A 12,717-nucleotide genomic window follows, 5' to 3' on the forward strand; every position below is an offset into this window, starting at 1 on the left:
ATTTATCCGAAGTTAAATATTCTGTAGAATTGATTAGTAGATACACAATTGCTAAAAGATGAATTGATCTACTGACATATATATGGAATTTCTATTCAAAAGCAATGACATCGTTACAATGTTGCGCTAAGCAGTCATCTAAAATAGAACTTTCTTTTTTCAAGGCACTAAACCTGTACGCGACGAAACTCGCCGGCGGCGTTCTGGAGTCAACGTGAAGCGTTTGTGAGGACCCGAGAATAAGACTTCATTTACGGTGATGAGTGAAGACCGAGTGTTTGTTTAGCCGATAGCGTGCGCGTATACGTGAAATTGAAAGACTTTTTGTCTGAAAAAGCAGTCGCGCTTTTTCAAACGAAACAGTGCACGCATCGATCGATTGATTGTCGCCAATAGAAAGGAATTAAAGGAATTAAACAATTCGAAAATGCCAAATGTCGTCAATTTAAAGCCAGACGGATTTTAATATCGGAGTCTCTCAAGAAGAAAGAGAATACTGTTATATGCAGACGAAATGGTGATTATCGAACTGATAAAACAGGGTGCATGTTGTATTTTGTTAGAACACTGAACGTTATGTGACAACAAACTAAAGCTTGCTGGAGAAACTAAATGTTACCTAAAGTAGCGTGGAATTAATTTGTGATATATGAACTTTAGAGTATTCGTAAGTTCGCCAGTGTCGGTGCAGTTTGTTTCATTGCTTCGATCTTGTCGATGCAAGTTTTAGGGATATCTAAAAATATCCTTCTTAATTATTATCGTCATGAATCGATGTGTAATAATTTATTAAATATATTTCAAATATTTTAAAATAATGTTTGTAAAGTTTTGTTACTTTTTAAAGTTTATGAGATTTTAATTAAAATTGGCTTTTATAAAAATAAATAACTCAAGTTGATTGTTTTACTATTCAATGTTCAATCAAAAACTTTTTCAGATCCTTTAAGCAATTATTTTTGGATATCCCTTACGATAAAATATAGGTATTACATTGATATTATCGCTCGATGCGACTCGCAATATCTGCGGAATGTCGAAGACTAAAACTAGAGGAGGGACGAGCTTGATTGAAATTTTAATGTTGACATTAATTATTTGTCTTATTTTTTAGTAATCTTCCATGTAATTGATGTAATGCGATCAAATGTCTTGAGAAAACTTGTTTTGGGAATATTTTCTAACGATATTTGAAAATGAATCGACTTTATGAAATGCATAATTGTTTATGCGATAATCATCCTCGATAACGCAACAATCATTTTTTTTATAATAGTAAACCGGACAGGACGACTGCATTTCTGATTTTTTTCAAATCAATAGCTATTTTATTGTTGTTATTGTTATTGTTGTTGTTATCATTGTATAGAGTATATCTCGATTTCGTGGCGTGTCGCTCTCTATAACTGTAAATATGTAGAGTGTCTACGATCATTCCGACAATTGCGTTGATTAATCCATTTGAGAGATTTTATTTATACATTATATATAAACCGTTAACTATTGATTTTTAAGCCGCGATATACCGGTGTTTTTTTTTGGTGAACGCCTAATTGTACGGACTAAAAGCAAATGTCCGTCCACGAGTGCAATGTATCAGGTGTATTTAAAAGTTAGTATATATGTATAATGATATTAGTTACTCGTTCTTTTTAAAAATATTTTAAAGTCCTGAATTATCATCCGTACTAATAATAATTTAAGTGAGACGAAAGTGGCGAAATCGGCCTTGGTTGCAAAAATTATAGATGAATTATCAGATGATCTAATGAATTTTATTTACTTGATTGTTGCCAAATAATTTTAATTTTATCGACTTTTTGATTATTCTAAAAAATATATTTTAAATAAGTTAAATTTTTATTGTACCAAAATTGTCTATTTCTTTTAATGAACAAGATGTCCTTTATAGGTGTTTAATGCCCGATTCCACCAACGTAGATTAACTTTAATCTCGGTTCAACTTACTCTTCACCTTTTTCTAATTCTTAGAACTAGAAAAAGATGAAGAGTAAGTTGAACCGAGATTAAAGTTAATCTATATTAGTGGAAATGGGCATAAGTATATATGTTCATGATCAATCATTGCATCCTCAAAAAAAAAAAAAAAAAAAAAAAAACAATATCTTTTAGTAACGAAAAAACATCACAGTTAAAATCTTTAGCGTGATTGAGAATGTCATAATAAAACTTGTAAGTTAAATTTATAATGGTACATTTCATGTCTTTCAAACATACAAATTATATGAACAGCATAATCGTACTATCAATTACTATGCGAATAATAATTCCGCGCTATTGCTAATAAGTTTAAGATGGCTGTATCTGCGATCGTGTTATTTGTAATTGCAATTAACGACTGATGTCAAAGTAGAAAACAATAATGTAAAAGCGCCGATAACGTTTCAATCGATAGACTCTTAGGATGGCAGAAACATGAAAACTCGTAGGCTAACATCACGTTACATGTAGAGTTAAAGGACATAAGGTCCACAAGTGATATTTATCCGATAGCCGATCCTCGAGGATACATGTCTTGGACCACGAATATATAATACTGTATTACGTAGAAAAATATCGAAATTTTATGTACTATTTATCGGTATATAACCAAATCAAGCCAAGTCCCAATGTTACAAGGCTTTTATGTCTCCAAATATATAAATTATAATCAATCGATAAGTTTGTAGCGTGAATATAATATCTTATTTAATAATAAAATCTCTAAATAAAAGTAATGTTACATTGTAAGTATATATGCATGTTCGCGCGATACTGTGACGAGATTGTAGAATGTGAAATAGACGCAACATAATTACGTTTTATATGTAAAATTTATACTTTATATTGTTCTGAAAAAAATCAGATTTTTTATAGTTCGCAGCTTAGATTATCAAAAAATATAATAGCATTTTAGCGCTACTGAATGTATTTCTTAAAATTAAAAAATTTCAAACATTTTATTCTAAAATTTAGTTTTTACATTACTCCAAATTATTAGGAATTTATAACTCGATATCAACCGAGAAAGTTCTTAATTGTTTATTCTGCATATATATATATATTTGCAATATGCATAAATAAACATATATATGCAATAAACATACATTTATATGTTTATTAACTATTAAAACATTATATATTATTCGTACTGCTATGCATTCGAAATAAAACTCTGTGGATTGTAGAAACAAGATACCGATCGTAACACAAATAGCAAAGAAAATAAGAAAAATATTGTGAAAGAAACTTCCGTGTTAGAAACTACGGAGTGGATTGTACGAAGAAAAATTTCAAATTTAGAAATGAAGAAGCTAACGAGGATTATAAAGGATGTTATTATTTCTATTTGTTCCGAATGAAAGCGAGCGAATTCAATTCAGAATACTCTATTGATGTATAAAGAGATAAATAAGTCAAGACTGAAAAGAAGTCACATATTATCTAAAGTACTTGATGAATAGTTAATTAAGGTAAGTATTAAACAAAGATGATACGATAATAATAAATTTCAAGAATCTGCTCCCTACATTTAAATTTATTGAATCAAGAAATTTATGTTTCTTTTTGTGGCACTTATATTAATAAAACAGGAAGAGATGAACGAAGTTTTTGATCGATCTAATGTTTACGACATGCTGCTAAGACTTGATTCTCATATTCTTAATGTGCGGAAGTCTGAAAGACGCCCACCTGCAGTAACAATTTTACGCGATCAACGACACGATGTGGTGCACAAACGTTTGCAAAAAGTATTCTTGACAATTGCGTAAGTCAGGTCATACGGATTGGGTTTCGTCTGTTTTATCCCTATGACAAACATTGGTATATCTGAACCACGTGTTGCTCTATCGATCGGCTCTTCGCAGCACTTTGGCCTCATTCAGTATACTCCTGACGTATTTCTTCCGCGCCTTTCTTTTTTATTCTTAAAGGAAATTCCAACAAAAAGCTATGAGACAAAAAGGCACGTGCATAAAACATGAAAACATGTGCCGTGGAACTGAAAAGAGAACTGAATATCAACATTAAAATGACTAATGGAAGCCAAATGCGGTAAATCAAAATAAAAATTTTATTCTCATTTTATAATGTTATATAAACTTAACTGGCATTTACTATATCTTTTTAAAAATATAACTAAAAAAAAATAAAGAATTGTTTTAAACTGAGATAAAAATTAACTGATGATAAAATCGACTTTATTTTCATCTTTGTTTCCGTAAATTGTAAGAAGATTTCGTTGATTACTTTAATTAATAAAAAAGAAGATAAAAATTAATCATAAAATATTACTGTATACATATTTGACGTAAAAAAATTATTATCATTGTCACGTAAATTCTTTGTTCTGCGGTCTCTCGAGGCTAACTTCAGTTCTCTTTTTTTCTCTCATATGTTTCATTATTCTAGATGCATTTAAAGTTATTATCCTTGGTGACTGCATTTCGTACCAAGTGAGAATGAGCGCTTTAGAATCCGAAACAGTGTCACATTCCAGATGGTCTACCAGAATGGTTGGATCCGACTGGCTTTAACTGGATCGTGGCTGTTGAATCCTGAGATGTCCGGGCTTGTTCGCGCCTATACGCGGTTTGCACACATTTGAGAAATAATTATTTACAGAGAACAGGTGGTGACGTGCGAGTTTCTCTAACAAAGATGGAAATTTTTTTCTCATGAGACATGAGACAACATTTGCATAATGAAAAATGGACCGAAATACAAAATCGATCGTCCGACTATTATCGACCATGTGTCTGTTGCGTCAATCGGCGAACTATTCGTTCAACATAGCTGTTTGCTACGATGTTCTAAGACAAAAAGATTGCGCGATCTTTTTCTTAATTGTTCGAACAGAATTAGATTCTTACTTCCTCCTGGAGTTTCTCATGACATTGAAAATTATTATTCGATACAATTTACAGATAAATACGATACTATTTTTAAAATGTATTAAAAAAGAGCTAAAATTAATCTAATAACAGTTCGATAAAATCAGTAACGCTATAATTGCAATCTTTACACGCCCCGAGATTGCGTTGAGATATGTATTATAGACTATCAAGTGTAATAAGATTTTAATTAGATTTATTTCGCGCACGTGAGAGTTGGTCCTTTGAGCGAGGAAGACTACATCAATGGACAATCGCATTATCCTTTCCGGCCAGGCAGCGCAATAAAGACACGGATACTTATTGTCTTCGGAGACACCAATTATAGACAGAAATTCGTGGAATCGATCGCAATATCCATCCACCGCGGTCGAGAGCTAAGCAAGGGGCGGAATAGCACTTGGCCTCATTGAAAAGATTATCTCCTTTGTTATTTAATCGTAGGTGTGTCAATCGATTTTCCGTATCATAAGCTCGAGCCTCAAGCACGTGTATAATTTCTCGAAGGCATCCTCCTGTGTATCTCTAGAGAGCGCAGATTTTCCGGGATATAATAATTCGGATGACTCACGTGCTCGAGGCCAACAATGATAATCCAATTTCTGCTCAATCATACACAGAATCTAACGAATAATATCTAGATGGATTGCGTAACTCACTAGCGGATCCTGATGTCAATAATAGGGGGGGTTTTGACCTGCTTTAATGCATTTTTTACCAAGATTTTTGAAACGGATCCAGCAAAATTGATTTTTTTTAACTTGGAAAGGGGGGGGGGGTTAACACCAAACACCCCCTCCCCCTCCCCAGGATCCGCCAGTAACATAACTATATCTAGTTTTATTTAACATGATAATCTAGCCGAGTTCTTAATGCTGTCACATATTATTTTAATACGTGCGGATAAATTTTGTTTAAATCTTAAATACATAATTCTACTTCTCCAAATGACATTTGAACAAATCAATATACTTTCGTATCTTATCCCAGAGTCTATGGTTCCTCGAAAACACTGCTGACAAACGGGCTTATTCAAGGTAAATGCTGATATTTGCGGCAAACAAACAAACGGACATTGAAAGTCCGCAGCGGCGAAGCTTGATGGCATTTAAATTAAACCAACGTCAATAGCAGGCAATCCGTCTTTGTCATACAAACGCGAAGTGATAATAAAACGACGCGTCGAAATTAAGGAAGGGCGTTATATTAGTGTAATAAAAATCAAGACAATCTAAAGAGATATTTCTCATGAATTACAACCTAAAGAAATACGTCTTATATTGCCGTGAATAAATCTTTTTGTATTTTTGTAGAAAATATTTGTCATGATTTTTGTGAAAAACAATTATGAAAACTATTACGTTTTCTTTTAGAATTAATCAACGTCTATCTTTTTTCTCACTGGATTCAGTATGAGAATAAAAATAAAAATATAAAATTCCATATAAAATATTTAAAAAATTTTTGTAGATAAAAAATTCAATTTTTATCTGATAGTACAATTTTGTGTAACTGATTATTGAAGAGAAAAAAGAAGACAATGTATAAATAAATACTCAAACATATACGCTACAGATATAATCACGCTTGTTTGCAGTTTGTAAATTATGTAGAAATTTTTAACTTAAAAAAATTGTTTTAAAAACATTCTTTTAATCCGCTCTACATGTGTTCACATTGTTACGTCATTGAACCAAACTTATTCATAAAGAGCTATTCTAGAGTACCATATTACAGTGCAGCTTGGCAAGCGAGTCGTCAAATCGGGTGCTAATAGCTTCCATTATCTCTGTTGCATACATGTTTTAGCTACCATATTGCAGCCTCGAGAAACGTGTTATACTGAGAAATATCAAACGCGCCGTTTGGAAATAATCATACACACTTGTGTATGGGGGATAATTAACCTCGAGAGGTGCGCTTCACTGAGCGAGCAAATTAAGAGTGCCATTCACAATCCATTATATGCCAAACAATGATGAACTAGCTACTGAATATGATCGAAGAGAAACATGACTGCAAAGCAAAATTCATCATTTAATCAAAGTTAATTTGATTCAAATTGTTTTCTACTTTATTTTATAATTATTCTATTATTTCTATCATTTGTATATTTTGATTAAATATATTAAATTACTGTTACATGAGAAATTAAGTCTGAGTGTCATAAACATCTTTCGTTTTCAAAATAATATTAAAAAATTACTTATAGGTACGTATCTCTCGATATTCCAATCGATATCAAAATCGATATTATATTTGATTTTCTGATTATATTATTTTATAAAGATAAGACTTTAGACTTTATAAAGAAAAGATAAAGATAAGAGAAGTGAAACACTAGAGTGTTTATGGCTCTTGTTTTTTTTAACATATCTGTAACCAATAGTATCGCAAGAGTGTCCTATTAGTTTACGCTATATGAATGCAACTACTTATCATCAATGTACTATATAAGGAACATCACCATCTGGTAGATCGTGAAGGAAGGAACCTGACCTGATGTGAATTCCGCCTGCTTTATTTAGAATCCCCTCGAAAACACATAAAATACGAGTATATCTCAACGGCCATGTGTACAGTGCAAAACGGGTATAAATCTGAAGAGGTTTGTGAACATTCATCTGTACTTCCTGTCCCAATTGCAATCGTATAATGCATTTTTCGTTTTTATATGATAATAAAAGTTAATGCGTAATGTTTTCGATAGATACGCACCTTGTAAATATTTGCTGTTTTTATATGAGAATGTAGATGTGAAATAAATTACGATGTGCATGTTATGAAATGCTCAAAACCTGCTTAAAGAAAAGATCTTGCTGTTACAGCGCGAAAAATAGTTTATCTATTTAATAACACAATTAATCTTATTCGTAAAATTGCTTTCTTCGTCGAAATTTATTTGAAATTCGAATTCTCCCCATTTGATAATAACAATCATTTACGAGTTATTTATTACATTTTACTAACATGACTGTCACATAAATAATGAAAAAATTATATTCATTATATTAAATTACACGTTTTGAACGCTTCAAAAGCGTTTTCTCATTTTGAGACATAATTTTAGCTTTTGACGTCAAAATATACCTCTATTATTCCATGCTTTTGTTGCGGCAACAAAACTAGTAATTTTTACGGAAAATTGTGAACAGGAAGTAATTAAAATTTACGTGAAGTGATGCATTTTACTCAGAATCGCGTTTGTTACAGTAATGGATTACAATTCCATTATCACAAGAAAACAATCTATAACACACATATAAGAATCAAATAAAAACTCCACGGAAATAACGCAACGTGTTATGAGTTAATTGTTATATATGTGATGTAATACAAAGCGCATATGCTGATTATTCTTGCATGTCTGATACAGCCCATGAAATCCCATGCGACGCTAATACACAGAAGATGTGACGATACGAAAGATAAGCGAAGAATTCACTAAATCATCAACTTCCTATTTGAATTATGATACGTAGCTGACTTTTTTTAAAATATAATCTTGTATATCTTATAATGCATGTATGTTTGCAGTAAGATACTTTATTTATTGCTAGCTACCGATAAATGATAATATAATAATTGATTGATGCAAAGTTTCATTGCACAAAATAATCTTCAACTATTTGGGAGATAATTTCAATTGTTTCATTAATAACACCTTCATCCATTCTCGCGTTGGCTTTGCGGCTCATCGACTTAATAATCGTTACGGTAAATTGCAAATAGGCAATTTAGCTCGGGTTAAGGCAACGCAATTACGGCAATGGGATATAGTGCATGAGACACGATCGATCGATGAACAAACTTCACTCGATTATATGTAATCTCCTTGATGTGTAAGAAATTCCGTTAATCTCGCGCATATTTTCAGGTAGAATCAAGATAACTAATAAATAATATAATAATTCCTACATTTTACATAATCGATAAAACATATTCGTTTTTTTTAACATTTTCGATGTTAAACACAATCGCAGAAGAAGTTTTAATATACTTTTTTACAAATGCTATTTTTTATTAATGATATATTAATTATTTTATATAAGTATAATATATTATAATTGTGTTTTGCAATTTTATGAGAAATTTTTAACAAATGTACCTTATTCTGCAAAATAAAATCTTTTTTTAATAGTTTTAGCAATTAAGGTGCTTTATGTCATCCGTTAGATATATTCTCTCATGATCATGATTTTGCGTGACAAAGTAAGATAATCACTGCAAAAAAATCTTTGATCTCGATACACACATGAGTGTATGCAGTTTCGCAATTGAGTCGTTAATTTGGATTACCGCGCGTTTCTGATGCTACGTGAGCTATAACTGGCCTTCTTGGTAAATTACGTGCCTACTCAAGGCACTTATATTTTAAGTTTTCATATAACTTTGACAAGTAACACCTTGCACGATTCTTCCCTCGCGATAGTGATGCAGAACAGATTATAAAAATTTAAAAAAATTCGGAATTTATTACGATTAAGCATAAAATTGCATAAAATAATTGCTTAATATGCATATATGATCGACTAGATAAAGCTTAAACAATTTGAACATTAACTGTATTAGATTAATTTTCATAGTAAAAGATAATATTAAAATTCTCTTCGTGGAAAAATTTACCTTGTAATATTGATGGTGAGATCAATTTTGACCGAGCGTGATGGATGAATCTAATCATATAGTAGGTACTTCAGCAAATTCCAAATTTCAGAATCTTCTTGTAGATATATATACAACCCACGAAATATATAAAATTAATTTAAGAGAGCTACATATTATAGCCGGCTTCAGAAAATATTGCATAACAAAATTCCTGAGTGACAGAATTTCACCGAATAGCTTGGGGTAATGGACGTCTCGTGAATCATCGTGGCATCTTTTGCCGAATGTAAACCAAATTCCACGCGACCACACAAATAGTCACCAATTTTAGGGCACTTGATTTTAACGAAACATTGCAGTGAATCACCGATACTTTCGAGGTGACATGTAACTTCCACTTATTTGCCACCAAATATTTGCATCGCGCCAGCTGTATGCGAAATTTTAAGTATTGGCAATTTGTCAAACTTATCATTCTCTTTCGATGATACCTCTCAAATTCTCGTGCATGTAACATTTTCGAAGCTACATTACCCGAATCAAATATGCGTCAACTGTTCAAAATTTATTACAAATTTTCCAAGTAATTACAACTAGTCTTCAAAAGATTTTAATAGCTTCTCTAATTTAAGATATTTCTATGTTGCGTTCAACGTTAAAATCAGGAAAAGATTAGAAAGAGTTTATCTGGGAAAATTGTTCATCCCGTAAATATCCTGATAAAAAAATTAAAATTATTCTAAACAATAATAAAAATATTTCCAATATAGTATCTATGATTGCATATGAAGATCTGATACAGGAATGACAACTCCAATTCATGTTAAGTTTCTGTAATGAATAATTTTCAATTTTTTATATCTCAATTTTAAATATTATTTTTATTAATCCTATTTTATTATGTTAATATTTCTATAGTTTTTTTTATTTTTTTACCGTTATTAATAACTTTTTAATTTATTTAAGAAATCCAGCATATAATTTTTTCAGTTTTATAAGCTATAGTTATTTCTTAAAGTAGAACAATTACTTAGCTACGTTGTATTTTCAGTATCAAAAAACAATACAACGGTCTCACCGATATCTGATGCTATCACGAAACGCGGAAGTTGTTATAATTGCATTTGCGACACCAGAGTCAGTGTGGACGCAATTAATGTATATCACAAATATTAAATGACAATTAGATAGGTCGTTTTGATGACCGTTGCATTATTCTCTCACGATTAATATCCGCGATATAAATAAGATTGAGATCAGCCGAGCATAAGAGGATTCAGTTCTTACCCGCGCAGAACCGATGTAGTTTTAACCAGTAACGTACTTGTCAGCATCAGTTTAATCCGGTAAGGTATTTGAGAATGGCGTCATGGTGTCTGACGGCAGTAAAATGATGAATGTATAGCATACTCGATAACTAAACGATACACACCGATGTGAATGCTGATGTAATTATACCCATGCCTCGTACGAGTACACAAAAACGTACGCTTGTACCTATTGTTAATCATTCTTCTCGTTAGCTCGAATTTACGTCAAACTGATGTATGTCGAAGACATGAGAAGATATTGGTTATTGATCAAAGATATGGGATAATTAAAGTGTTAAAACTGGTACAGCTAGGCCACTAAAAATAAAATTTAAAAAAACTGCCACAGTAGAGGTTCAAAATTTTTTGTTATTCAAACAATTCGCACTAAATTTAGATCTCTTACTGCGCTTTTATTAAAATATTTTCATTTTCATGAGAAAGAAAAAAACTCGCGTTTTTGCAGAAACAACAAGTGTCCGCAGATAATGCCCTCTCTTCTATTGGATAAAAATTTCTGCCAACTTTGTGGATACACATACAATATGACGAATCTAATCTCCTATGGGAAAAGAGGGAAAACTGTCGATGAACATGTTTTCCTCGGCCCTGATCTATCACAGCAAAACTTTAAATTGAATTATTATCGACAGATAATAATAAAGTGTCTTGATTCTCTACCTAACGAGATTCGCGTTACTTTCTATAAGAATTTGACCTCGTTTTTGATGTACATATATTCCATACATTGCAGAAATGTAATAAACATGTAAGAGAAGTCTCATTTTTTACAAGCTTTTAGACTTTTAGAATTAACTACTAAGTCAAATGGTATGTGTCATGCGAATTTAACTTTGAAATTACAATGGACTTCTCTTGATAAGGAAAATTTGCACGAAGTCATGTCGCGTCTGTTGCGTTTGTTTTCGTACCAAAAAAATTTTTTTAATTATCTTGCATTGCATTCATGTAATTAATTTATAATAACCTTGACTTCGTTTAATAATTAATTAAAGAGCAAAATTTCATAAATAATAATGCATCCTCCTGCAATTATACCTCATTAAAAGTATTTTTAGCTTTAAACAACATAATTTTCGTATATACATACACAGAATCGTCCACGCTAGCTGCGTAAATATTCAGCAAGTCGATTGTATACTGACAGCCGTCGTACTCTATATTGTTTCTATGACAGATCTATGTCATGCCTGCGAACATCTTCCGACAGAATCTCTAATTACGCGATAATCTACTTCTGCTTACGTAAAAAAAGTTTATTGCATATTCTTCATTTACTTCAAAATATAAAGATATTATTAATTCGGCTAAATAATCGAAAGTTAAATTACATACTTTAATGCAAATTTAGGAAATAAATTTTTAACTAAGTAATATTTGCTTTTAACTAAATGATATTTGTTCAATACACAAGTGATATCGAAAGATTATCAAAAGACATTTCACAATGAATATGGTACATCTGAAATTCATCGCGCAGTGGTATAAACATAAAAATCCGTGCTAGGCTCACCTCTGTTCATATTAACGAAATCAGCACTTCCGTAACATTCGCGTTAATGTAAGCTCGTTAAAAGGATGTTAAAAAAGAAGGCACATCCACCGCTTATATCATTTTGACGCTGCACGACCATGGATTTGATTATCGGTCGCACACGCCTGGCAGTAAACTGTCGTTAGCGTAATACAATGACGTTACTGATACGACCTGTGTGTGTGCGTGTTCTCAGGTATTTTTTTATGTTTTCAGTCGTAGTACCGACGCAATGAATGTATTTATCTATTACTTATAAATTCTTTTATTGCGCATTTTACTATTAAATTCGTTATCAATTATTTTTTTTATTTTTTTTATTAAAAACAGATATTTTGTAAGAACATGA

At 31.5% G+C, this 12,717-nt stretch overlaps 2 protein-coding genes across 5 annotated transcripts in view; one reads left to right on the forward strand and one right to left on the reverse strand.

Moving 5' to 3' along the window:
• Positions 1–2,971, forward strand: part of LOC105675370 (receptor-type tyrosine-protein phosphatase zeta) — a 50,300-nt gene extending 47,329 nt beyond the window's left edge. For all 3 annotated transcript variants that reach the window (XM_067355755.1, XM_067355754.1, XM_012372459.2), the window contains one exon: positions 165–2,971. In XM_067355755.1, coding sequence (XP_067211856.1) covers positions 165–218 — 54 coding nt within the window. In that variant the 3' untranslated portion in view covers positions 219–2,971. The remainder of the gene's footprint in view (positions 1–164) is intronic.
• Positions 1–12,717, reverse strand: part of LOC105675373 (Cyclin-dependent kinase 4) — a 135,308-nt gene that overhangs the window by 99,137 nt on the left and 23,454 nt on the right. The window lies entirely within an intron of this gene.

This window comes from Linepithema humile, chromosome 5 (genome assembly GCF_040581485.1).
Source record: "Linepithema humile isolate Giens D197 chromosome 5, Lhum_UNIL_v1.0, whole genome shotgun sequence".
Lineage (NCBI taxonomy): Eukaryota > Metazoa > Arthropoda > Insecta > Hymenoptera > Formicidae > Linepithema > Linepithema humile.